The sequence below is a fragment of the Alternaria arbusti genome (genome assembly GCF_024043155.1).
Source record: "Alternaria arbusti strain BMP 1465 chromosome Unknown scaffold_14, whole genome shotgun sequence".
NCBI classification, from domain to species: domain Eukaryota; kingdom Fungi; phylum Ascomycota; class Dothideomycetes; order Pleosporales; family Pleosporaceae; genus Alternaria; species Alternaria arbusti.
In genome coordinates this window covers 1-27051 of record NW_026249954.1, presented here as the reverse complement: position 1 = coordinate 27051, position 27051 = coordinate 1, and the positions used below count along the sequence as shown (strand labels likewise).

The window sequence follows — 27051 nt, the reverse complement described above, 5'->3', positions numbered from 1 at the left end:
CAGAGAAAGTACAAAGAGAAACGTCCTCGCTCACGAAGAAAAGTACATGCCTAATGTATATTCAAAGTGATTGGTCTTGAATTGATCTTCGTATCTCGTGTAGAGTGCTAAGTCCAAGACTGGGGTACAAAGTCGTTGTATTGCCAAGCTGGCGGTCTCCTACAAGCTGCCTGTATAGGTGCACCACGATCCGATCCGATCGAGTGTAGATTGCGAAGGCTTTGTCCAATGCGCCACGTGCAGCCATAGCAGTCATGCGGCACGTTGCGTCGAAGCCATGATCGTAGCTGAATGTATTCGTCTTCAGCCACATCAATGGTCCCATCACATATCAAGATACCCGTTGGCTCGGACAGTGGATGAAGGGGTTGCGGGGTGGAGATGAAGACGACAAGGAGGATCGTGATGATGGACAGGGGCAAGGCGACCTCGGCTGCACTGGCGTATCCCCTTTCTGCTTCCGGCACACCCATCGAGCTTGTTCTCCGCCAACCACCGCGCGTGTGGACCTATGATCTCATGTTCAAACCACACCGGCATTATGCAAAGTAGCAGGTACCGAGATGGAGTATTGGATGCGATCTTAGCATACACCAACCGGGCTGCTGGCTCGACTCGAATCCGAGTCATCGATCAAGGCCCCGGGGCAAATCTTGCCGAGTAGGGAGACAACTGGAAGCGGTGCCGTGGAAGAGTAACCTTGCCCCTTTGAAGTGCTGAGCGGTAAACACAAACCCAATGTTTCGCTTCACAAAAATGAGCACCTACGACGTGATTATTAAATCATCAGACGCCAGAGGTACTCAACTCGTGAGAAGTCGCCCAACCGCCTGTGGCATTGAGGCTCACAGGCTGGACGTTTTCGAATGTTCGTGCAACGAAAGCAAAAGGCCATAGCGGAACTCCAAGTTCCGCGAATGATTTGGGTCTGGTAGCTATGCAAGCCCGAAGTTGATCCGACATGTTCAGCGAGTTGGGGACCAAGCGAACGCGCCTGCTACGATGGTTGTAAACCTTGGAAGCATACAGTATACTCGGAGAGGACCTCGGGACCATCGGGGCACACGACAGTTGGTTCAACAGAGTGACCAGCTGGGTGGGTACCGAAACACATTCGTTGGGGTACTGAGCAGTTGCTATTCTTAATGGACCATACCCAACTTCGATCCAGAATGTTTATTGCTATTCTCCGGGCACACGGTGCGGAGTGCTCTTTCCGCGGTTTAATGGTGAATGAATTGCAATGAGTGACGATGTTGGGGTGAGGAGGCTTGGTGCATGCTGTTTATCGATTCTGGTGAGTTCGGATGCCGAGGTTGGGGCTGTGTGAAAGGCCACGCTGCAGCGTCAGACGAACGCTTCTCTGGTACGACGTGACCGCTTGTCGAACCGAGAAATTCTTTGTATGATGCCCTACCGAAACGCATGTTCTAGTCATCTACGGCTTGGCTATGCCCTTACTTAGAATACCTACATAGTAAAGCGCGGCATTGCTGCACCCACACAGGTCTGCGTTGCAGGTGCCGTCGAATCCGATGCAGCTGCAAGCGACGCGGTACCGCACTTGCGAAACACTGCTACAGCACGTCAGGGATTGATCTCCAAAGCTCCAGTTCGTCAGAGGCACAGCAACGGCCGGCAGCAGTTCGCGGGCGCTTCTCATGGGAGCCTTGGACAGAACGTGCTTTCGGTTCTTCCCGCGGTCCCGCTGTAATGTGAATTCGTGTTTGCTGAGACCCACAACCCACACTCGCCCATCCAGTGGCCGCGCCTATCGTGAGCGCCTCGCGGGCTATCGGGCGGCCGCATATTCTTTTTGCGTCTTGAGGTCGGCTATTCTCAAGCCCTCCAAGGTTCCCTTGAACTCCCTGAGCTCAGTGCGCCGTTTCGAAAACGTCTTTGGAACGGGTTGCTGACCTTCCACTCCACGTTTCTGCACATGCATCTATCTGCAGGTCCCCGAGCTCAGCCCTACTGATTATTGATGACTACGACATCCTACAGGTGTTCGACCAGATGAGGCACCCCTTGCCCTTGTGTCGCTTGCCAAGGTCTTTATTTGGGCCCTACTTATGCGCTCGCCGAATCAGATTAGCCGCCCTTTCCCCTCCATCGCTGCCCCTCCACCACTCGCCAGCGAGGATATTCTTAGACACAGCCGCATCAGGGAACACAGTGGGATATTCTCAAACAGGCGCTTCCGCTATAGTCCCCCTTCCTTGTTCGAGGGACGAACCGCTCACGGTTTGTGCTTCGGCCATTCACAGGCCCAATTTGGGCCTGCCCTGGTCCCTTTTCATGGCGCTTGGAGCCACGACCCAGTGAACAGCCTCCTCTTCGCCTAGTCGCACATGCCGTTCTCGGTAGATGAAGATCGATCCGGCGATTACAGAAACATGTCCTGGTTTCAAAACAATTCTCCGAGTGGCCTACTGGTCTTTGTCGTGGATGGAGGCTCTGTATGCGGCTCACTGTATAAAGATGTTGGCCATGCCCCCTTGATAGAGCCTCAGACAATACAGACCCAAAGGTACGAACAGCAGTTTTTTCATTTCTACTCGCAAGGATATCTCCTACCTGTCGTTCCTCATCCGTCACTCTCGTTCGCCTACGCCAACACTCCCCTAATCATAATACGCTACTCGGTCGCTTCCATTGCTCTCATCTTCCTCCTCGCCGCGTCTTTCCTATCTCCATTCTCGTCATCACTTTCTTGTCCTACTAGTCTTTTCATTCAACTGGTCAACATGCCTAAGATTGAAAAGGGCCCGGCGCACCGCCTTTCCGTGTCGACCGCATCGGCCGCAGGCGGAACTCGCAGTTCCTCTTGGTCCGCTAGAGATGATGAGACGCTCATTCAGGCCAGGGCTCAAGGCCTCAACTGGAACCAGATTGGACCGAAGCACTTCCCTTCCAAGACCCCAAATGCCTGTCGCAAACGGCACGAACGGTTGATGGAGAGGCAAAATGCGGAGCAGTGGGACGGCGTGAAGCTGGACGTACTAGCGCAAGCCTATATGGAAGTTCGAAGGGACATGTGGAGCATGTTGGCTGCCCGAGTTGGAGAGAAATGGCAATTGGTAGAGACAAAGGTATGTCATGCGTGATTTCGTACTCTTTGAAGCACCTGGTGTTGACTCTACTCAGTGCATGGAGAAGGGTCTCAAGAACCTCACTCAGGCCTTTAGGTCGGCACAAAAGAAGCTCGAGAATGGTACCTACCACGACCATGAAGATAGTGGCGTAGGCATTTCTGACCTGGAAGAAGAACAAGAGGATCCCCATGTGGAAATGCATAGCATGTCTACGATTCCCGAAAATCATTACTCCGCATACCCAAGCTACCCGTTACATCAACACCAACATCAGCAACGGGTACCGAGCATCCAGTCTATGCTGCAGCCAATGCCACAACACCAACATCACATGCAACAGCCGATGCAACAACAAATGCAACAGCAAATGCAACCACCGATGCAGCAGACTATGCAGCAGCCCATGCAATACGCTTCGCATCACCTCCCACATCAGCAATAATATCGCAGTGTCATTGCCAGCCGGCTGACTCCCTCTCAATGTCTCATATCTGTTTTACATCTCGTTGTCACGATCGCTACGAACTCTCAGCTTACCTTAGAAGCGGCAAGCAGTCTCTTTTTGTCCCAATACCCCCCATTGAAGACAGTCGATACCACGGGCAACCTCTCTGGTGGCTTTCTCAGGCACGCATCACCTCGATGATGGATTATAGCCAGTCGTACTGGCAGTCACCTTATACCCCTTGAACCTACGACATTCGCACGGAGGACTGTAATCAGGAAGGAGGAACCGGACATTCATTCCCATCTGGACCGGGTATGCGAGGAAGGCTTAATGGGCGTTTTTCATTTTCGAAGTTTCCAGTACATGCTTTTCATGGTAACACTTGGGCATGGAGAGGGCCCTTATCGATGATGTAGCCATATATTTCTTGTCAATGTTACATTTTTTCATCCCTTTATTCCACGTCGCGGCCATGGTTCGCAATGGCTGTCATACTGTCACACATCCGGAGCAAGTCCGATCCGTTACTGTACATATCTCAGCCTACTAGCAATCACAGAGACTCGGCTGCATCGATTTTGTGATCGCCCACGAGTCATGACAGTAGCCCTCATCGAGCGCTTCATTCTCAAGTTTGAGCCGTTGTTGTGACAGCTACAGCACAGCCCCCCACATGCACTCAGCCTCACACTGCACCTATATTCTACCCCACTCCGCAAACTCCCAATACAAACTCGCAGCACCTTGCAGCCCCCAAATATACGTATTCCTGCAGCGGCACGATAGCTATCCGTCGGCTTACCACGCGACAAACTCGTGCGCACGCGCGGGCTAGCAGTCCATCTCGGGCCCCGGACCTCGATGGTGCCGCACTAAAAACGTATCATGACATAACCACCGTTTTGGCCGCACGCGCGCTTGCTGGCCCCCAATCCGCCCTTTGGCTTCTGCGAAGGTGGACGCGAGAAATTACAATGTTTGAGCGTGTGCGATTGCGCGATGCCCCGAGCCCCTCTGCTTCGCGTTCCCTATACCGATCCCCTCCCGGCACCTAAGCTGATTCCTGCGAGCGCGACGACGGCGAGCGGTGCCATCGCAGCTTTGGTCGACTTCTTGTCGCCGTCCCTGTCCACGTCTGGTGCGCCTTCGAGGGCGGCGCAATCGAGCCTCTCGACTCGGCTTGGTCGGGGCGAGCATGCGGGCAAGACGCTGCTGCTTACGGGGGCAGGTATCTCGGTAGCGTCTGGCTTGGCCGATTACAGAGGCACAAATGGCACCTACACACTGAACAAGACGTACCGGCCCGTCTACTTTCACGAGTTCTGTGACAGCCACGAAGCGAGGAAGAGGTATTGGGCGAGGAGTTTCCTCGGCTGGACGAACCTAGAGAAGGCCAAGCCAAACAAGGCCCACGAGGCTTGTGGCGAGTTGGGGCGTATGGGTGTTGTTGGAAGTATCATCACGCAGAGTATGTTCTCCCTGGCAAACGTCACAGCATGCTAACGAGTTGGGCAGACGTAGACTCGTTCCACCCAACGGCGCACCCAGACCTCTCCACCATCGAGCTACACGGCTACCTGCGCAACCTCGTCTGCCTCACCTGTCGCAACGAATATTCGCGCCGGGCTTTCCAGAGCCAACTCACCACCCTGAACCCCTCCTGGGCCGCTTTCCTCGCCGAGATGATCGAATCGGGCGCCCTAGACACCGAGAACCCCGACGAGCGCCGCAAGAAAGGGCTCAAGTCGAACCCAGATGGTGACGTCGACGTGCCCAACGCCCCGTACACCACATTCCGATACCCTCCGTGTCCGACGTGCTTGGAGAAGCCGCCAAAGCGCGCAGACGGAGGCAAAATCCACGTACAAGTCGACAAGGATGGCGCCTGGGACCCGGCGAGCGAAGGCGGAGTGCTGAAGCCTGCTGTCATCATGTTCGGCGAGTCTATACCCGCTGCCACAAAAGTCGCTGCGGAAGAGGCAGTCGATGCAGCAGGCAGGATACTCGTCATTGGAAGTAGTCTTGCGACGTACTCTGCCTGGCGGCTAGTGAAGAAAGCAAAGGACATGCAGATGCCGATTGGGATACTCAACATGGGTGGTGTCCGGGGCGAGGAAACCTTCTTTGGAAACGTCGCGGACACCAATACTGGCCGGGAAGCTGCGCGCTTAAGTGAGAATGCGGAGAAGGTTCTACCCCAGGTTGTGAGGATACTGCAGGAGATGAAAGAGACGAAGTAGAACATGTACGAAAGATGACGAAGTCAACACTGGCTCGGCAAGATACCATTGAGTCAATACGGTAATCAAGTTTGCCGTGAAGGCCGCCAAGCTAGCTAAACGATGCGCAGCATTCTAGGTATAACTTCCCATCCAACTCCAACGTTGCGTAAATGTGATATCATGTGATGAAGCAATTCATCCACCCGATGCGCGCCTGTACTGCGCGTGGGAAGAAGACAACCGGACACCCAACCCAAACCCAAAGAAACCTTACGCAACACATTCACTATCCATTCCCTCTCCCCTTTCCTCCCCATCAATGTCCTCAACAACCATCGTAAACCTGTCTTCCTTAAGCTTCATTCCCGGCGCCATGACCTCCCCCTTCTCTCTCTTCTGTATCAGCGTTCCCAAGTCTCTGCCTGGAATCGCCCTCAGATCCTCACTACAGCTACGGCAAATCCGCAACTGACACCACGTACACGCCCACTTCCTATCTTTGTCGTTCTCATGGCACACCATGCAGCCCATGGGCTGGAAAATATTGTTAGACCAGATGTTGTGGCAATGTCTTGTGTAGCAGGAGAGTTGTGCGGGCGTGATACGTGGAATGTAAGACACGGGCAAAGGGATTGGTCGGCGGGTTAGGGGCTCGAAGGGAGGCGGTGTGGGTGGCGTTGTGGGCTCTGTGCGCAAGCCGTCAACGGGCGATGTTGGAACGGAAGGTCCTGGGAAGGGGGAGAGGTTGTAATCTTGGAGGTCGGATGATGTTGGGCGGGATGATGGGGCACTTGTGGGTCGTTGGAAGCCCGGGGATGGTTCGGGTGGGTCTAGTGATGTGGTGCGCATGGGTAGTCGGGTCTCAGCTGGTGGAGTGGTGCTTCGAAGTGGTAATTCCGACATTGCGAGGTATTCTTCCTGCTCTGTTGACTTTTGCTGGGTCTCAGTGGTGGCAACAGCAGGTTCGAAGCTAAAAGGCCGCCTCTCATCTTTCGGTGGTGGCAGTGGGGTAACCGGAGAGATCTCAGCATCCTTCTTTGCTAGGACTGGCTTCAACGTCGGGGAAGGTGTCATCTCAGGCGTAATGGTGTGCAATTCCATCGTAGGGATTGGAGGAGCCGGCCTCATTGCCTACGAGATCTCAGTCAACATACAGTATTCTTCTTTTGGAACAGGATCCAGGTACCCTTGAGTTTGCGAACATCGCAACGCAGTACGACAACTATCGTACAAGTACTGGGGAGGGAAAAGGGAGGCAAATATATACCTTCAAGACATTGAAGCCTGTGCTGCTTTTGCCGCGGAAGTGAAGGGGCGATGCCGGGGCTTTGATACGAGGGTTTGAGGGAAGACCCGTGAAGACTTTCTTAGGTGGTACAGGGACCCTGGTGTCTTGTTCTTCCTCTGGTGTCGGTGGGAGCTCTGCTTCCGTCTTTCGTAGCTTTTCGGCGGGCTGAGGTGCGGCAGCCTCGGGCATGTTTGCTTGACTGTCGACACTGCCTTTCCTTGAGACAGCATCTGATCGCTGGCTATCAACGCTCAAGTTTCTGGGCGCTGATGTGGGGGGCATTGGAGCGCCCTTCCTTCCTCGCGGTCCGTTATTCAGTTCTGCCAGACTTTTGAACTTCTTGAGACCTTGGTCTGGTACTGCTTTGCGCCCAATAACCGATGATGTGGTTGTAGTAGACGTCTCCGTAGAGTCTCTGCTTTCGCCTTGGGAAAGAAGCGAATCGTTTCTCGCGAGATCCGTCGCTGGCCTTGACGATTGGCTTCCCGTATTAGACTGCTTAATCGACTTCCGCCTCTCGGACTTTGCAGGTGGTGGAGGTGGAAGATCTTTCTCCTCTATTGCTGAAGAAGGGAGAGACTCTGATCGTGCTGGAAATGCTGGGGTAGAGGGCACAGTCGCTGTTGAACCGTTGCTGATGGTAAGCTTGAGAGATGCTGGCTTAGATTCGCGAGAAAGGCTACGTGACTCGATCCTCCTCCTTGGTCGAGGTGGGGAGCCTGGCACCGGACTCCTTGGGAGAACAGGTGCGTCTTGGTCATCTGTTCTCTGTTAGCACCATTCGCTCAGGTTTATGATATGATGGCTTTGTCCATGCGGCTCTCTGAGCGACGACAAAGCAACGATGATGTATCACCACGCATACAGCACATTGGCATGCGGAATCGAGGTTGCAATATGACACACAGTCTGTACCAGCGAGCTCTTGATGAATAACCAAATATGGATGCAATCTTTATAATAGAATTTGTGTGATCTCTGCTTACCTCGCAGCTGAAACTTTGCTTCCATTCTCAACGCAGCTGGAAGCGGTTTACGTGCGACGCTATCTGATCGTGACGGCGGCGCAGGAAGCTTTTTGTCCGCAGGTACGGGCGACCAAGTTGAAGGAGATGCGTCGCCTCGGCCAAAAGAGTTGCCATAGTCGTTAAGTAGTGCGCTGACAATGTCTTGTCTGGATGCAGGCGCAGATAACATGCTTTGTTGAGCCATGACGTCGGCCATCGTAGGGTCGAGATATGGAATGTCGTGTATTAGTCCAAATGGAGGTAGCGGTCAAGGAACGGTGTCGGATGTATGAAAAGTATTCGAGAAGACGTCGATAATGAATGTGTCTAAGGAGCGTGGTGGCAACAAAGAGAGTGACTATGCCGTGAAGCAAGATGAAGAGACAGGCCAGCCCGATTAATATCGACTTTGTCAATTAGTACAAGTCATGAGGGAATGAGAGGAGTGGAAGGGACACGCATAGCAAACCCTCGCGGCGAAGCTGGACGTCTCAGGTACAAGAAAGTGCATGGGACACGGCTGGCAGAAGACTGGTCGGGCCTTTCAAACGCATGAAGTGTTTGACATAAGAGCCAGGAAGAGGCTGGCCTGGCACAGCTGACGACCAACGGCTGCGCGGATCATCCATGCAAGGATGGAGGGCGTTGGAGATGACAGGACAGTCCACAGCTCCACCGCGGCGCGGGAAACCAACGTTGGTCTGCTGAAATGGTCCACGGGGTATGCCGGCCGACCTGGCAATTCCTTACCACAGCCGGTCTTGACATGGACGCAATCAAGTCCATAGCGCAAATCAAGTGCATGTTATCGACGTTGTACAGAAGGTCCGACAACGGGAAGCTGAAGCACAACGTTGATGTGTAACGTCCCAGGCGACCGCTTTCTGTCAAATCACGGCACCCCGCAAGGCTGATCACCACGTGACGAGGGTCCGCCACGTTTCAGGCTTGTTCGGAGGAGATCGAGAAGACATGCCGAGCAGGTGATCAGACCCACAGCCGGACATGCGCTGACGTATGACGCTTTCAGATCCACATATCGTCCTTGTCCGCCTTACATGGAGTCACCATATCCATCGCGCGCTATGCTGTAATTTCCTTTTCTTCGGAAACAAGTGCGTCGGCCGAAACGAAATGACAGCGACGGGGACAGGGTATAGGCAAATCGTCAGCGGGAGCGGACCCAAGGGCGCGATCGTGACGGATAGATTACCTGGTTATGTGGCATCGGTGACCAAGAATCCCAGGCTCATGGGTTGCGCCATGGCCCTTCATATTACACCGACAGACTCACAGCCAATCACTAATCAAGCCCTCGATACTGGTATTCGTGAAACGAGTTCAAAAAACTGCTTTGTGCGTAGCTGACTTTTGATCATTCGATCACTGTGCAATGTTATTGGTGTACAGAAAAGACGCCTCACTCATGGCGAACTGTGTACACGTCCAAGTGTCTCGTCGTGCCTCGACAGGCCCGATCGCGGCGAAAGCCAACGTTATGGGCCAGAGGACCCCATGACTATCCCGCCAGGTTTGCGACAATCCAAGACGGCCAAAAAAGAATCCCCCCAAGCGCCGTCGCTAATGACCTGTCGATCCTGATATCAATAATGAATAAGGTAAAGTATTTACAAGTATGGAATGTATAGGGTATCGCTCCATCACTGGAAGAAGTAAAGTAAAAACATTAAGATCAAGCTTATCGTGGGTGTGATTGTGGTGGTCGTCGTCGTCGATGCAGCCCCTTTGAGTGGGGCGGCTGTGACGTTGACAAACGTCGAGCCGCATGCTATTGATATTTGCTGAGCGGCCGAGGTATATGTTTTTGAAAGAGGTTGTGTGGCGTTGTTGCTGTAAGTAGCAAATACACCCATTGCTTGTTGCAAACACGAGTTGCAGGTTGGCCTTGATCCGCCGGGAAGTTCTTGGCCAATGGGTAGGTAGTATGGGTAGGCATCTCCCGGTGATGACATGTTGCTGACGGCGTTCGCAAAGCAATAATTTCCCTCGTCATCATGCAAACAGCTTGCTTGGTAAGACGGTTGGTATGCAACGAGGCCATTGTAAGCCTGTAGCACCAGGGGATTGTCGGTGTCGTAATCGGCCTTGCATGCCATTTCCGATAGCAGCTCCACTGCGAAACTATCCAGGGTAGGTTTGCATTGTGCTGCATTTACTCCACATGTTGCATCGAGAGTCTGTGTGATGCGTAGTGTAGATTTGGAGGCGTCGAAGAAACCGCTTGACGTCTACATGGTACTGATTAGCCACACTCTTCTCTCTCGTATTATTGAAGTACCATACCTGCAATAGCAAGGAGAATGGGTGGCAGTCATTGAATGCCTGACTCTGACGCAGGCGATTAAGGAAGTTTGCGCATGAGTTGGTGAAATTATTTGATAGGCCAGTATCGAATGCCGTGGGGACTTTGAATCCGGTGCCAGAGCCATCAGAGTCTGTTGTAATGGCGCGTTCCGAAAGAGTTGCAGAGGGTGTGCGGGTAACATCGTCGTCGCGTTTTAGAGGAGGCATCAATCGCGACGCGGTGGGTGGTGGGCTGAGATCCAGGTACAACGCCGATCCTATCCAGGCAAGGTCGTCTTCGACGAGCAGGGCCGGTCGATCACCATAGGCTTCCGTTGCGGATACGGGGGCAGCCTGGGAACTGCAGGATAGAGATATGACGAGCAGCAGAAGCAGCGCGCGAAACTGACGGCCGATGCGTGGTGACACTCGAAGATATAAGGGGACACCGCGGCAGCGGTTTTCGTGTTGCCTCCTCCGCGTTGGCAGGGGAGCATGGTGCGACAGGATCGCTACCGACTCGCATTCGAAACATTGAGAACCCATCTCCAATAAACGGTACTATAGCAGTCGAGGATGCTATTATTAACCGCAGAATCTCCTCGGAATCCGGAGGCCCATGGCCGTACGTAGGTACCGTTGCTGTGACCAGGAGGTTTGCCGCCACTGTCAATGACTGCCTAGGTACTTTGTCCAACCTCAGATTCGGGTACCTTGCAGTGGTTCAGCAAGTGTCCGAGGGCTTTTTGCGGGCCGTCAGGGGTAGGGTAACGGTGGTGACTAGGAAAAGGCAAAGAGTGACGGCCAGCTGGGGGGACTTGCTTATCAATGTCGATCGCAGCCAGAAGAACGGCACGAACAGCCTTTCGTCGATTTATTTAGCAGCCAGAACGTGTCCAAGCATGAGGAGCGGCCGGCCCTTATGATGATTGCCATGCAAGCAGCGAATCCTTCAAGCCACCGGCGCCCATGCCTGGCCTGCGAGCAGCTAACAAGCCACGACGGCCCCGTGCAAGCAAAACTCGTTTCTTCGGCTGATGACTGGCACGCGATGCGGGTAATAGAAGCTTTCGACCGAATCACGGTCTGTGAGCGGAATGACTATGATAGGCTGGATATGCACTGGTTTGTACAATGCAATAAAACGCAGCCAAATCGAGCGACGTTCTGGCCAGAAAAAACGGGACGCGATTGTCTCTGGCGGCGCGGTCCCCAACGCCTTCGCCAAAGGCTGCCCCCTGCGCGACAACAAGGCTCACACTACAGCGCCAGAATGCAGCCGCTACAGGGCATGTCGCGAGGGGCAGCGCTGTCAACGTAACTTTCCGGCAAGCGTTGGAAGTTGCGTTGCCCCTCCGTGGCGCGGATGATGATGTAGATTGTGTTGTCCTGTTGAACATGGAGGTGGACTCGTTGCGCAGTGCGTTAGTGCCGGAGGTATAGCCTGGAAGTCGCTGCAACTGTCTCGCCGTCACGGCACCCAACACTCTAAACAGTGTCGCCAAGCCAATAAGCCACTGCGAGCCACGCCCCTATCGGCTCCGTTCCTTAACATCTTTCGTGTCTCGGTCAGCTACAGAGCGTGAGTCGATGTTCACATTGGACCACACGCCCGCTCGCTGGCCTCATTCAGCGCGCGTGGCCGGTCGTCTTCTCACGTCCCGACGTTTGAGGGCAGGTGTGTAGGACTAGCGAAGAACTTGTCCGTTACCCAGCAACCTTCCTGTCCGGCGTCCTGTGCCTTTACCAAGACTGCTCAATATCGTCTTGTCAGCAAACCAACATCGATGGCTATGTTGGCAAGCGGCGCACGTATATGATACCGAGAACAATCTGTTTGCACCCTACAAGTGACCCCGCCCCCCTATGCACTTACCTATTCCGTAGGCATACGCCGCATGGAGTGACTACCTGTTCCTTGCCGTTCTCAAATGTCAGCTTTCGGCCACTGTCAAGCGGCAGTGTTAGTGCTCACGTTCCGGCTCTCCACATTATCAAACGCGTGTAGCACACCGCTGTGTGTAATCGCCATATTTCAACATGAAGATTTCTAGGCCGATACACATTTGGGTCTGAGTTGCACATGAGACCTAGCCAACGACTTGAATGCACGGCGATCGCATCGGAGATCATGCCAGAGTCTCGGAAAGGACGGTGCGTCAAGATCTAGAATCAAGCCATGGCCAATCCATTGAGCCTAAACTACCTCGTTCATAGCGAGCATGATATATACCGATCGCTCGGCATCTGCAGGCTTTGGACGGACATGAGGAACCGTTCGGATGATTCACAGATGTGAACTTGTGGAGACGAAAGAGGTCATTTTACTTGCCTTGGGTACGAGTACTTGCTCACAACGTAGCTGCAGCATGCTAGATTGAAGTACACTGATACTCTTGCGGATGCGCGCCATGTACCTGGACAACCTTCGAGCACATAGAGTGCCCAGAAAAGATTTCACGGCAGTTCATGCATCTTCTCTCATCAGGTGCAACATGTCACTACTACAACGAGAGTATATGATTACAGGCAAATTTTGTACGAGCACGTATATATCATGCACTAGAGGACTCTCGATGCAGTCGGTAGTTCAGAGAAGATGCACTTCTCGTGACCATGGCCCATGGCCCTACTGTTCAACAAATGACACTACAACAAGACCTGAATATTCAGCAAACCAACACAGCACGACTGTACCCACACGCATACTTTATGTTTATTACTAGATAGTTGAAGAAATACCTAAGAGCAGTCCTATCCCTTCCCGAATCTAAAGAGACTAGTAGAGTTTAGAGTAGAGTTGCCTAGCTATAACGGCCGTGCAGTGTTAAGGGGTGCACCGATGCTTGTGAAGGCGGAAGAGTGTCATTTTCGAGATCACTACATTAAATACTTCGAGTCTCTAATTGGCGAGCAAACTAGTATCTCTTAGATTTGCAACTGTTAAAGATCAGCGACTCATCTACTATTAAGCAGATGCATACAGGTTTCCGACCCGTGCTACGTATCCTCGATTTGTGTAGTTATTACTTGCAGCCGTCCAAATTCTAGAGTATCTTGCGTACTGGATATTTCAAAAAAACTTGGAACTCCGAACGTCATTCCGGGGCTCAGAACTCTTGCCATTTATTTTGGGCTGCTCATCCGCTCCTCGGAGGAAAATGCCGTCACCCAGCTTCTTGATCTCCAGGCAATAATCGTTCCCAAGAAATTGAGGCGCTTCGAGATTACTAACGTCAATCCGGCGTTCCTTTACCGGGCCCATAAGTGAATATAGCGCAATTGGGTATCTCGACGTGTCGAGCGAGCTGATGGCGGCATCGCCTCATTGCGATCCCTTCATCATTGAGACCTAGAAACAGCCCTCTGATCAAAGTGTGGAGATGTTGGAAACGCTTGCTACCAAGTTACAAATGATGAAAGCGAGACTGAGACTTTGACGGGAGGATACCCACCGAGTTGAGATCTTACGATCCACATTGCACGCCTGCACCAATTCCGGGAGATTGACAGACGCGTCTGTAAAGGTGGACAGCTCACAAACCGACTTCTCCGGTGGCGACTGTAAAGATTGTATCAGTGTTGACTTTGCCCGAGCGTGTTCCTGTCCTTGCCGAGTCGGGTCAAACTTCCCAGGTAGGCGTGCTGCTAAGCAGTAACGACAACAGCCTAGCTAGAAATCATACGTTCACGAGTAAGGCTACACGCTACCTCGCTAAATGGAGGTCTTGTGTGGTGTGTGTTAAGTGTGTGTCAATACCTAGGTAGGATTGGAGTTGCTCACTCGCAGGTCATGACGTCAGGTTGTTGCTCCGCCCCGGCATTTGTGCAGTCGCGCCTTCCACGATAACCCAAGCTACTAACGGCCCGATACAGCAGGAAACACCGACATGCTTACTACTCAAACCCTGGAGATGCTGACGAATCTTGTGCAAACGAGGATGGCTGTCCCCTCTTCTGGTGGGGTCAAGGCGACCTGTTAGCACAGTGAACTTCGTGCACGACTGTGCCGGTCATCTTTACTACATCACCAGTACTCGTCGGGTTAGGACGCGCTCCTGTAAACATGGCGACGCGATCTATCGTAAGTTGATATGAGATGCAGCGGTCCGAGGGTGATTGACGACTGGTAACTGAACCGTAACGCAGCTGCTTATCGCAGCAATCGCCATTGCCGCGCCGTGGGTATACGACCGCTATCTCGGGTTCTCCACGATATTCGCAAACAGACCAGGGAAATTTGAAAATGTCAACCACTTCAAGAGTCACGAAGTCAAGTTCCGCGATCGGCTTCGCAATTGCGAGGATGTGCTGGTGGAAGAAGAGATGGGTATTGCGTTCTTGAGCTGCAATCCGGAGAGAGATCAGTGGAACACGGTAATGGTGCGTAGCCGCCCTTTGGATTTGCCCCTAAGAGCAAAAGAGTTTCAACGCGACGAGGGCTTACATATGCAGGGCGCCTTTGCGTCACCTTTGGATAAAAGAGATGGCACCGATAGCCCACATATCTGGATCTACGACTATTCAACGCCCAACATTCTGGACTCAGACGCTTTGAAGCCTCTCGTTCTGACTGACTATAACAACGCGGCGGATTTTCAGCCTCTGGGCATCGAATTTGATGCCGCGACTTCTACGCTATATGTCGTCAACCATTCCCGTAACTCTGGAAATCTCATCGAAGTGTTCCAAGTCTCCGTCCAGAATTCGGTAGCCAGATATGTGCAGACATTGAAACATCCGTTGATCCATACGCCGAATTCCATACACTCTCTAGGAGATGGGAAGCTATTAGTTACCAATGACCACTACATCGGCGCATTGGTCTCACCGTTCATATCACAAGTCGAAACATTTTCTGGCATTCCTGGAGGTAGTGTCGTCTATACTGATGTCCACAACCTGCAGCACACCAAGACGTTGACGCACGTCCCCTTCGCCAACGGCATTGCCATGCTCAATTCGACGACTGTTGCTGTTGCCTCGTCTTCCACGATGGGCGTAAACTTCTACAACTTTTACTCTGACACGATCAGTCTGTATTTCAGAAAATATATTCGTGCGCCTTCGACGGTCGACAACCTTTTTGTCGATTCTTCGGGCAAGCTTCTTTTGGCAGGCCACCCTTTCGCCCCAGCACTCACAGCTGTGAGCAAAGCGAGAGCAAAATGTAACGTGCAGGGATTGGATGAGGAGAAAGGAGCTTGCGAGTGTACGGCGCCTAGTTGGGTGGGAGAGTGGAGTGAAGAGGAAGGGCTGAAGACCTTGTATAAGAATGACGGAGACGAATTCTGCAGCAGTACTACGCTCGCTCGCGACGTGGGCAGAGGCGTGAGTATCGTCACGGCGTTATATGATAGAGGTATATTGGTGGCGAAGGGATGAGGACGACGCGCAAAACTCAACCAATGTGGACGGAGCGAGGCACCGATGTGTCCACACGTGCTATGATGAACATGGTTTCTTTGTGAGGGTTTGCAAGACCAAATGAATATCTTATTGCAACAAGCGCGATGTTAATCGGAGTTGCAAAGTGGTCTACAGCTTAAGCAGGTGGCCCTGTCGCGCGTTGTATCTTGGGGGTAGAAGGACCCAGAATGGGTGGCTTTTGCGAGTTTCCATTGTCGCCAACTCCCTACCCAGGTACTCCTCAATATGTAGGAGGAGTACTCAAAAGCACTGTGGCCAGGACCGTACTTTCAAGTCGTCGTCACAAGGACATCGCAACCGAAATCCTGACAAAGAATAGAGAGATGAGCAGCCGTTGAGTAGTTACTTTCTTAGTGCGGTTTCATCGTCAATGCTGTCTGTTCATGTCACCACCCGAGAGTGATGAGGCCGTGCGAGTATGGACCAGTGCATGCATGTTGGTGTCACGCAAGGAATAGTGTCATAGCTCCATAGTCACATTTCAGCGCATCATGTATAAGATGAGGAAGGATGCTTTGAGCTACTATGTCTAATGATTGGCCTATATGATGTAGCTACGAAAGGTTTGCCTACAGTTCGCTTTCCTCAGGCCCGGCACAATCTTCCGTTCTGAGTCTGAACACCCTGTTCTCCGTCTTGAACCACCCACCTCTCACTTCCAACGGCAGTGGTCGCGTAGAAGACATCGGTCGGGTCCCACTTCTTCTTGATCTCGCTCAGCTTGGGGTAATAACCCGCATAAAATGACTCCTGCCAGTCAGGCTCATCCACGCTTGCTTCGTTGAGATATGTACCACCACCCTCTGATACAGGTGCTATGTCGCGCCAAGGCTGCAAAATATTCTCGTGGAGATCTTTACTGGCGGCGGCAAGGGCTTCAGGGGTAGAGTGGTCGGCTGATCGGTTGGAAGAGGTCACCATGAACAAAGCACATTCACGCCAGGCTGGGCTGACGGCATTGTTCGTGTTTGCATACTTTTTTGGTGCCTTGTGATATCCCAAGAAGTGCTTGCCGGACAACACGTGCTCCTTGATGAGCGCAAATGTCTCGTCATACTTCTCCAAGAAGTTGCGTCTGGGAACAATTCGATTCGCGGGCATTGAGCTGTCCGAACCGACACCAAAGGGTACACGTCCCCATGTTGCTTGATAAGCAGAGTAGAATGTGTTATGCGCGATAGGTGCTTCGGGTACCGTGAGAGTGATGTTGCTGTCCTGGAGGTATTGGAAGAAGGGCTTTACGAGCTCGGTATATGATTCCATAGTGTGGTTGGGCGCGATCAGGAATCCCATTCGTAGGTATGGGGCCGGTGTTGCCCCCATGAAGTAGAAACTGTATATTCCCGCGTCCGCCCAGTCAAGGAAGACGTCATAGAACTTCTTCGTACCCGCCCAGAAGGCATCGACGCTGTTGTTCGAAGCATCAAGGGTCCAACTCGATGTGACAGAGTTGAGCTTAGGATGCGCTCGAATGATGACGGATGTGACGACGGCGAAAGTTCCGCCGCCGCCGCCTCTAAGCGCCCAGAATAGATCAGCGTTTGAAGCTTCAGAGACAGTGATAAAGCGACCAGCCGCAGTGACGACCTGGAAAGCGACGACGTGATCGGCCGACATCCCGTAGATGCCAGCAAGAGGATTTTGTCCTCCTCCGGTTATCATGCCACCAGCATATCCAACACTCTATTTTGCATTAGCTCCATTGTTCGCTTGATGGTAGAGCGAAGTCACTTACCGCGGCTATCGCGCCCAAGACGGTCACGCCGTTCTTGTCCGCGGCTTCATACACTTGCCGCACATTGACACCCGCAGAAAGCTTGAGCGCAGGTCCCGAGTACCCCGGGCCTTCGTACTGAGACATAAAGTCGATCTGGTCCATGTTGTGCATCCATAGACTCAATGCTCCAGCGCCAGTTGACTTTCCAAGATAGCAGTGGCCCGTGTTCTTGATGACAAGACGCATGTTGGTGGCACGCGCAAAGTTGATTGCAAGCTGGATCTGTGCCACATTCGTGACCTTGACCGCGTATTCTGGGTATGCACCCAGAGTGCATGTTTCGCCGGTGGTTGCGTTGTCAGGCATACATGTCCTGCCCTGATAGATCGGCCACATATCTGGAGATCACCATTAATCTACGCCTCGAAGTCTGTTAAAGGAGATAGCTTACTTGATGTGGGATCAGCAGAATGGAAAAGCGGACTTGTGAAATTGTTGATAACATCCGAGCACGCTGCGGCATCTTTCTTTCCCCATCTCGTGTCGTAACACGATGCCGCAATTGGCTTGGTTGGGATCAATGCTCCGCCGAGGAGCACGTCGAACATGTGCCAGGTGGTGTCTTTCGGCCAAGCGTCGTCTCCGGGAAACGTCTTGCAAGACGCTGAATAGGCAGGAGCATCGCTATCACCAAATTTGAAGTATTTGGCATAGTTTGATGTGGCTTCTTCTGTTTCCAGGCGTTCGATCACTTCATCAGTCAATTGGAGTTTCTCCGCTGCCTGTAAAGATGCTCCTGCTGCCGGCGTATTTGGAACGGTAGCAGCTGCAGGCTCGATACCATCCACGGCGGATGCTTGGACGAGTGTAAGCAATGGCGAGAGAGCCAAGAGTAGTGTCGTTGACCGCTGCATAGCGTACATGGCGACTTGAAAAGCGAAGACGAAGTGGATGGGGCTGGTAATGGTCCAACATTGAGCTGCTCGACCTTTTATCTTGTATCCTTTAGCCGGTTGATGCCTATCTCTCTGGCTCATTCTCAGTGGGCTTTCAGTACATGATTCGCGTGTCACTGCTCTAGATTCTGACAAGACGTAGTTTTTGACTATCATGTTACCCAAGAGGAAGGCCCAACAAAGTCATGCACATGTATACAGACGCAGGGACTGCAGGAATAAGACAGCGGTCGGTTTGATATACGATTCGTCAGTCGCAAAAGAAAAGAACACGGAGACAGTCTCCCTTGTAGCTTTGCTGATTTGCCACTTGCACGGCCTGGTATGCGGCATTGGCAAGCCCCAATCATACCTCAACTTTCAGGGGGCGGCACGCCCGCTTCCCCCGGGGCCGAGCCCGCCCCACTTATTGTGCTTACCTAGGGAGCCCTTACTCTAGAGCCTTGGCACTGAATCCTACGTTTGCACCTTTGCCGCTCTGTTGCACAAGCGGCAATCCGCGGACCAATGTCAGCGACCTTCGTTGATTTTGGGAATAGATTAGAGCATTGCGAATCCTTTGCATTGCCGCCTCATCCGAAATTGAGGGGCACTCCCAAAGCGAGGTCTGGCACCTTCGTGCTTTGGTCAATGCAGGTGGCTTACCTACTTCTCGCATCTGTCGACAGCTCACGAGGCGACATAACCTGGGCTTGTGACTAATGCAGCTGTCGAAAAGATTGTTTGTGCTGTTGGATGCTGAGGTTTGAAGGTGGCAACATATTGGGTTCCCCGTCCGTACCCATGCCCAGATTTGGAGCTTTGTCTTTATGGGATGTGGCACGGTAAACGGGACGGGACCATGGACCGCTCGCCAATATCGACACCCGACGTTTTGGAGCGTATCACACATGTGATGAACATGAAAGAATGTCGGATTGCGGCGTCATGAAACTCTTCTTAGGGTACGCGAGCGCCATCTATAAGATTACCTACACTTCTATACAATTAAATTCCGTTCAACTCTGCCGAGGACAGACTTTCACGCCACTGTAGCCATTCGAGGTGAACTCGTGATCTTCCTCTTCGCGCAGCATGGCAGGTACAGGCCTTCAACCAGTCAACATCTTCCTCATAATTTTCCCTTTCCTAGTGTCCTTCTTGGTTGTATCTATCAGAATATGGAGAAAGATGAAGGAGCGTACCTATGCTATCGGTTGGTGATATCCTTTCCTACGGAACTAAACTTACGCTAACAAAACTGCTCTAGAGGATACACTCTTGGTAGTAGCAGAGGCTATACTGGTAGCACTCACAGCCACTATGTGGAAGTGTACGTTCGAAATGCTCTGTACACCTCTACCATCTGACCCAATTCAGTCATTCTGGTGTCTTACGCAGGATACCATTCAGCCGATATTCCCGAGGGAGCCCCGCATAAGTCAGACGTCGGTTTTGTATGGTCAACTATATAATACTTAGGCGTCAACTCTGGTACTGACAACCATCCTCATAGTGGCGACATACGAACAACGTCATCTACAACCCCATTCTAGGTTTAGCCAAGATCTCGTTCCTGATCACGCTCTTGAAGCTCCGTTGTATGGATCGCCTCATCATCGCAAGTCTCTGGACTCTGATCGCTATAAACATCATGTTCATCATCAGTTCTACTTTGGGTAGTCTGTTTATGTGCTGGCCTATACAAAAAGCATGGCATGGGAGCATAGATGGTACATGCGGCGATCGCGCTGCGTATGTATTCGGCACGATCGGTGTGACGATCATTACCGATGTCCTCGTATCACTAATTCCAGCCTGGGTCCTCTACGATCTACGAATGCCTTTGAAGAACAAGGTGTTCGTGATAGGGTTTCTCTCGCTGCCACTTACCGTGACAGCTATTGGCTGCTACCGTCTACACAAATTCGTCGAGGTTATGGCGTTGCCCACGATTTACGTCGAGGACCCCTACAACATACGAAGCGTGTTGTCAAATGTAGAAGCCAATCTGGGTGTAATTGCCGCGTGTGGCCCAACGATCAAGTGGATGCTGGTAAGATTCTCCCTGTGTACGAAGATGAGATCAGTGCTGACTGCCCATCTCCATTATCCAGAGCCGTTTCATTCCTTACTTAGATACCAGTCCGAGCAGGAATCCATTCCCGCCAAACTCATTCCCACGCTTCCAATGGCGCACACGAGAGAGTATGAAGGGGGCCGTCGACATCGAGCTGCAAGAGCATTACATCGATACCAATAACGATGATCAACACGACGCAAGCCGCGACCGGCAGTTCACAACCATCAGTAGCGACAGCCAGAAAACAGCGACGGCACAAGACAAGGGCGATGTGATGATGATGGAGGAACCAGGGCTGCACTTGCAAGTGAACAAGCCCAAGCCTTCTTTCCAACCTGGCAACTGAGGCTCTTACGTCTTTTCCTAAACTTCAAACGTGCATTCCTGTCGCAATCACGTTTGGTCTTTGCATAATGGCTGGTCTTTGCACCAAAGGAAGCGCTTCTTCTCTGCCGCTGTACTCCTGTTCATACCTAGGTAGCTTCAACCGCCTCTGAAGCATCTATCAGATGCAGTTCGTTTCCCTCCGTAGGGTCAACAACGTGCATCGAGACTCGCGAGTCGGAGGCGGCGTATACGATGCGTCTTTGCGACGAATCTGGAACGGGAGCTGGCATAGATGCAGGCTCAAATACATTGGTCTTGTAGGTATTACATCACACTTGATAAATCCATGATTTTGACTGCGTCAATCTTGTGATCGCATTCAAACCACTTCAGCCTCGGGATTGAATGCCTAGTCATCGCATTGCGGCTCGAGCACAGCTACCATTTAATGACTTTGTTTATGGTGATGAGGGCATGGGTCTATCGAGCGCCAAGCAACGCAACACCGCTCATCATGCGTGCTGAGCGCGCCTGCTTTCATAAGTTCAAATGAACAGATCTGCACCGGAAGGTGCTATTTTACAAAATGTGTCTTGTTCTGCCTTCTTTTTTGGCTTGGATAGAAGAACGTCGCAGTCCTTCGGAAATGCGTCAAGCTCGTTCACTTCCTCGACTACGAGCGCCTTTGTCTTCGACCCTTTGTCATGACCTTCTTGCCTTTGACCCTTGGACGAGCGATGAGGCGGTCTTGCTGATTGCAACTACAATGGCGATCATGTGTTTGATCTCAGAGCGAACGTCTGGGGTTTTGACCTTGTCAAGAGGGCTTCAGTATGGAGGTTGGTGCGGCGAAGGGGATTTTAGCATACTGAACGATACCCTGGATTGGAGAAGGATGGCATCTTGCTCGTTCGTGTAGAAAGATTAGTGTGGGGAATGCGTGCTGATTAGTGCACGCTGTCTGTCAAGTTGCAGTATGGTAGTAGCAGAATATACTTTGACGGGACTGATAGAACTAGAAAAACACGAACGTTAGCTTGCAGAACGTCGACTAGAGCTACGGTAAGTGCGGAATGTCCAAAGGTGAAGATAAAAGCGGACACAATTGTGTTAATGTTCAACAATAGCATCCAATTGGAAACTAGAATTACGCAGATCTGGAAAATACAGGAAAGTCGTCGAGACGGCAGACTCAACGGATGGTGAACCAAGGAGTTGAAGATCCAATGGGTTGAAGGTCACGGTCAGGATTGACATGAGTCACATCATGTTGATTCTACTATAGCAGCAAGGCGCAGCCTGCCTACGGGACCTCGATTTTATTCTCACACGTACAATGCTATGTATGTGCAAATAGTCATCTCAGACCCTGTTACAACTCCTCTTTGTCAACGCCGTCAATGGAGACCAACTCCGACTCGAAGACTGTCATACGTCAGTCAATGTATTCGCCGTGTGTCCCAATAGCACTTACTCAAGACGCTGTTGGCGGGGATGGGGCCAGCACCCCGCGAGCCATAGGCCCACTCAGGCTGGATTGTGAGCTTCCTCTTTTCGCCGGGGCACATGTCTAGCAGGCCTTGGTCCCATCCCTTGATGACTTGACCGGTACCGACGGCGAAGGACAAGGGCTGGCCGCGGTTGTATGAGGCGTCGAATTCGCTGCCGTCGCTTTCGAGGGTGCCGCGGTAGTGGACGTTGACCTTGTCGCCGGCCTTGGTCTTGCGCACGCAGTTGGCTTCGGTGAGGACTTCGGTCTTGAGATGCTGTACAAGGCGTTAGCACGCCATGCATGCCGTATAGCTTCGCGGGGTGTTACTTGCCTCGTTGTTGACAATCTCGCCAGCGAGAGCGGCCGTAGCCAAGGCGAGGATGAGGGTGAGCTTCATGCTGACGTCTATGTATAGTGAATTTGCTTTTCGGACACTCCACGGATGTCTATGAAGCAACCTTGGAAGGCGACGTTGCAATGGCGGCAGGTGGAGTGTCTATGTGGGGGATACATGTGGCGCCAAGCGGTAATGTGGCCCAAACCATATGCAGGGACCTTGGGGACGTCATTGGATGTCGCTAGCGTCATTTTATAGCATCGAAAAGACCACGGACCCAATACCTACTTCTCTGTCTTTCGCGCTCAAGCCCGAGGGGTCTTTTCGCGACGGAACTTTGGTTGTGTACATTGGGGGGGGAGATATTCGGTAACGGTGGTTGACCCAATACCTACTATCTCATCGCTCGGGAGCCGCAGTACTATGACAACGACTGTTGTGAGTAATAATATCAATTTGTCTGATGAGTAATAGGGGACTGGTTTCACTCTTAAAGAACCAGGTATTACTAATAACCATAAAGCCATCAGTGGTAACCTCAGAACAGCGACGCCACCCCTCTTCCAAATGATAAGAACACGAATTGAAGAAATCATGACCACACATCCTCCCCATCGAAACCAACTCCCTCTTCCCCAAGACTCTTTACCAAGAACAGAAGGCACGATCAATAGTAAACCCCTTTTTGCAACCCAATCATACCCTCCTCCCTCCCATCCATCGCCACACTCTTGATACCAAAATCCTCGACTGCCAAATCCGCAGCATCCAACTCCGCGAGAACTCCAGCCTCTTCCACCTCTTTCCTGCTTCCGCCAGAGCTGCCCTGCTCAATACACTTAAAGCTTCCGAACTTGGGCATGCCGATTGCGATACCGGGGAACGTCAGCTTCTGAAGAATGTCGCCTGTACACGAAAAGTTCTGGTAGAGGGCGCACGTAGAGCCTTGATCAGGTCCGAGTGATGCGATACCGCTGGGGCTGCCTTGGATGTGGCATTCCGTGTTGGGTTGCGTCCAGCTGCATTCGCCGGCGAAGTTGGATTTGGTGCAGGTGTAGTAGGCACCAGGAAGACCGCGCCGGGAAAGAAGATGTGTTGGTAAGGCTGAGATGGTGGTTGTAGTGGTGGCAATGGTGAGTAAGAGGGCTATGAGCGCGATAGCTGTATACATTGCCGGGTTTGTTGGACCGGACGACGATTAGGAATTAGCTTTGGGCTATGCCTGTGTGTATGGCGTAGTGCGCGTATGTGTGTAATTTGTCTTTGGGGAACACTTGACTCGGTGTTTCAAATGTTCTTATGACAGCCGTGGGGTGTATTTGTGACTGAGCCTTATCGTCTTGTGAGCCACCGAGTCTCATGATTGTCTGCGCGCGTCGTACGGACGTAGATTATACGGTCACGGGTTTGCGTACCTATTGCACAAACGGACAGGTTGGTGCATCAAGCACAAAGTCTGGAGTCTGTCTCTTTGTCACGGACAGCAAACATCTACAAGGAGATGTAGAGATGTATTGGCGTGACTCCATGGCGATGACAACGCCACGAAAGCTTTCAATAGGCCATACGAAGAAACCAAAAGACGTATAGAGAGGGGAAGAAGAATTGCAAGAGTGCCAAAATATTCAAAGACTAGAGATGTGAGAAGGTGATATGTGCTACAAGGTGCATCGGATGCGCTCCGCAACGATGGCGCGACATGGGTGGGTTGCTGCTTTGAAACGTCCTTCAGCGGGGCTGATGATGAGATGCAACCAAAAGGGTCGCAGTACTCGCAAGCCCATGCCACGAATCGTCTTATAGCCGCGAACTCGCTGGGGGACGCGGGTGGCATGCATCTGGGCTGTGTCATCAACGTGTCGCCGCCAAGCTGTCGCCGGTGCCGCCAATACGCACTTTTGGCTTGACAGGTATGACTGGGTTTGGTTGCTTATGATCGTCAGGTACGAAGCTGCGAGACGTCTGCAGGATGCCGCTATAGTGGACAGCGATCTTACACGTCGCATGGGTCGTGCATTTACAAAAGTGCTGCTCTTCGCGTCGGGTTGTAAAGTTTGTGTCGTTTTGGTCGTACCTAGGTAGGCAGGTGTGCATGATAGAGGCGCGACGGTGACGCGCCGGCAATAGGTATGCACATGCCATGCCATGCCACGCCAACATTGAACTCACATGCCATGCTTTGGACTTGAAAAGCAAAGAAAAGGGTCCATTACAATCTCACTCCTCTTATTTTGCGCAGGGGCTGTTGGGTACAGAAGATAGATTGCGCGGTCAAAGGATAGGTAAGTCGGCCGCAATTTGCTTGCTTCTGCCAGCGTCATCTTACACTCGGCAATAGAAGAACGTTATCTTCACATGAGTCTAACGAGCCATCACAGTAAACATAATACAGGTGTACATCAAAGGGCGAAGGCATCCTCGGACCCTACAGGTCAGTGGCTATCGCAAGTCCGACATGCAACCCACCACCATTTCCACCCTTCCACATCTACCAAACGGCCCGACACGATCCGAGGACTCAAATCCACTACCTCCAAAAATAAACCTACACAATGCTTTCGCTTCATGATGCGCAAAACGGCATGCGCCGCGTTCCACTGTTCTTTCGTTGCGTCTTCCGAAACCGCGAAACCCCAGGCGTTTTGCAAATAGGGAACCACCCCAACTGTGGGGGTACCTAGCCACATTAACACGTTAGTGAGGTTGATCAAACACACTCGGTACAGTACAGATGTGGTCTCGTGGATGGTATGCTGCAGGCATTTACTATGTCATGGGGATTGCTGAGCGTAAGGATAGTATAGCTGGGACATAGTCGCTATCTTCTACGTCGTGTTGTACGTTACCACACAGCAGCTCGGGGGTGTACACGAGTCTCTGCGGTAAGTCTTGATTATGAGAAACGCCGTGAGTACCTCCAGGTTATGAGATCAGCCTCATTGATGTATCGCACGACGGTCACAATATGCTCAAGGGTATGTTGGAATGCTCATCTGTATCTCATTCAAAGCCACTGTCACCAGCAACTAGATCTAACCGCTACTCTCCAAACCTGCAAGCAGATCTGTAGACGCCACGTCACGCCACATGATTTAACCCCGTCCTTACGATAGTCTAGCCCTCTTGCGAGCCCAACCCGGTCCCTCATCGGACGGAGGACCCGGATTCGAGGACGAGGACATCTGCTGCTGCTCGGGAAAACCTCGGCCGCCAGCAGTGAAAACGAACGCCGGTCGTACTAAAGCTGGAGCTCGAGGAGTAGGCGGCTTCGCCATGTGTTGTGAGATGTAAGCCTCATACATCTCCTTCTGCTTCATCAACTCCTTTTGATGGCCTTGTTTCATCTGGAGCACCTGGGCTCCGCATCGCTTCCCGAGCGCGTTCAACTTCTTTCGACACTTCTCTTCTAGGGCTTGGTCGTAATCTAGATGGCCTTGGATGTCCTGGATTCGCTTGAGCTCGGCAGCCTCGGTCGGTGAGAGAACCTTGGCTACGGTGTTCTGCCAACTGTTCATGATGAATGTTAGCTCAGGAGCACGTCTGGCCAGCTCGTTGGTATCGAGCTCTTGTACGTTCTTCGCAGCTGATCTGATGTGGTTGAGGAGAGCATGGAGTGGAGTGTGTGGCGGAGTCGAACCAGACGTAGAGCCGCTGCCGGTAGATCCGTATGAGCTAGACCCAGCAGTAGACTTCGCTGGCTCAGAAGCTGCCAATAGCGACAAGATCTTCGTTTCGGCGATGTTGGAGTCGTCATGTACCGAGGGGAAGGGGCGCACAACGTTACGATCTTCAATTGTCTTGCCCAGAGAGCGTGCAATAGCTTCAGCAATGTCCTCCTCGTCTTCGTCGCTGGCGTTGTCATTTCCCGCGGCACGTGGAGATTCCGACTGTTCCGCTCTCTTTCCAGCTTTCAAAGAAGAGATGGTGTGTGACCCCGTTTTGCTCTGCCTTGCGACGTTTTGTAAACAGTAGTCGATCCTGGTCGCTCGTCGCGCCGCATTCTCGTAGAAGTCATTACCGCCGTGGGCGCTGAGAACGATCCCTTTGAGGGTCTCTTCACGCTTCGCTTCGTCTTTGACTATGTTGCTGGTCGCATCTGCATTGCGTGAAGTAGCGGAACGGCGACTGTACGTTATAGGCGGTCTAGGGGCACCAGAGGGACGGGGAGTGAGCTGTGGAGGCATCGTGTGAGACGATGGTGCAACGTCTGCGTTAAGCGGAAAGAGAGTCATCGTGGCGCAGGTGAAATAGAACATATAGGTAGACCGTGAAAGACATGCGCAAGTTGGGGTCCGACGTGAGAAATAGGGTTTTGACGTAGTCCCGCGGGTGAGCAGGGGGGGGGGGGGGGGGGGGATGTTGAGCC

General features: G+C 52.2%; 8 protein-coding genes across 8 annotated transcripts; 3 read left to right on the top strand and 5 right to left on the bottom strand.

Moving 5' to 3' along the window:
- Positions 1-2747: 2747 nt before the first annotated feature.
- On the top strand, positions 2748-3537 carry J4E86_008554 (uncharacterized protein; the record flags this gene model as incomplete). Its single annotated transcript, XM_051449065.1, has 2 exons — positions 2748-3092; positions 3148-3537. The coding sequence occupies 2 exons, from the start codon at positions 2748-2750 to the stop codon at positions 3535-3537; spliced, it is 735 nt and encodes a 244-aa protein (XP_051299484.1).
- Positions 3538-4542: 1005 nt separating this feature from the next.
- Positions 4543-5783, top strand: J4E86_008553 (uncharacterized protein; the record flags this gene model as incomplete). The annotated part of the gene is made up of 2 exons (XM_051449064.1): positions 4543-5011; positions 5059-5783. 2 exons carry the CDS (start codon positions 4543-4545, stop codon positions 5781-5783), a joined length of 1194 nt encoding a protein of 397 aa, XP_051299483.1.
- A 252-nt stretch (positions 5784-6035) lies between these two features.
- J4E86_008552 (uncharacterized protein) lies at positions 6036-8064 on the bottom strand (the record flags this gene model as incomplete). Its single annotated transcript, XM_051449063.1, has 3 exons — positions 6036-6896; positions 7033-7814; positions 8040-8064. 3 exons carry the CDS (start codon positions 8062-8064, stop codon positions 6036-6038), a joined length of 1668 nt encoding a protein of 555 aa, XP_051299482.1.
- Positions 8065-16379: 8315 nt separating this feature from the next.
- On the bottom strand, positions 16380-17877 carry J4E86_008551 (uncharacterized protein; the record flags this gene model as incomplete). The annotated part of the gene is made up of 2 exons (XM_051449062.1): positions 16380-17477; positions 17530-17877. The coding sequence occupies 2 exons, from the start codon at positions 17875-17877 to the stop codon at positions 16380-16382; spliced, it is 1446 nt and encodes a 481-aa protein (XP_051299481.1).
- Positions 17878-17927: 50 nt separating this feature from the next.
- J4E86_008550 (uncharacterized protein) lies at positions 17928-18434 on the bottom strand (the record flags this gene model as incomplete). The annotated part of the gene is made up of 1 exon (XM_051449061.1): positions 17928-18434. One exon carries the CDS (start codon positions 18432-18434, stop codon positions 17928-17930), a length of 507 nt encoding a protein of 168 aa, XP_051299480.1.
- A 1615-nt stretch (positions 18435-20049) lies between these two features.
- On the top strand, positions 20050-20875 carry J4E86_008549 (uncharacterized protein; the record flags this gene model as incomplete). The annotated part of the gene is made up of 2 exons (XM_051449060.1): positions 20050-20502; positions 20564-20875. The coding sequence occupies 2 exons, from the start codon at positions 20050-20052 to the stop codon at positions 20873-20875; spliced, it is 765 nt and encodes a 254-aa protein (XP_051299479.1).
- A 1353-nt stretch (positions 20876-22228) lies between these two features.
- Positions 22229-23036, bottom strand: FPR2 (Peptidyl-prolyl cis-trans isomerase fpr2; the record flags this gene model as incomplete). Its single annotated transcript, XM_051449059.1, has 3 exons — positions 22229-22281; positions 22331-22622; positions 22974-23036. 3 exons carry the CDS (start codon positions 23034-23036, stop codon positions 22229-22231), a joined length of 408 nt encoding a protein of 135 aa, XP_051299478.1.
- A 2753-nt stretch (positions 23037-25789) lies between these two features.
- Positions 25790-26869, bottom strand: J4E86_008547 (uncharacterized protein; the record flags this gene model as incomplete). Its single annotated transcript, XM_051449058.1, has 1 exon — positions 25790-26869. One exon carries the CDS (start codon positions 26867-26869, stop codon positions 25790-25792), a length of 1080 nt encoding a protein of 359 aa, XP_051299477.1.
- Positions 26870-27051: the final 182 nt, after the last annotated feature.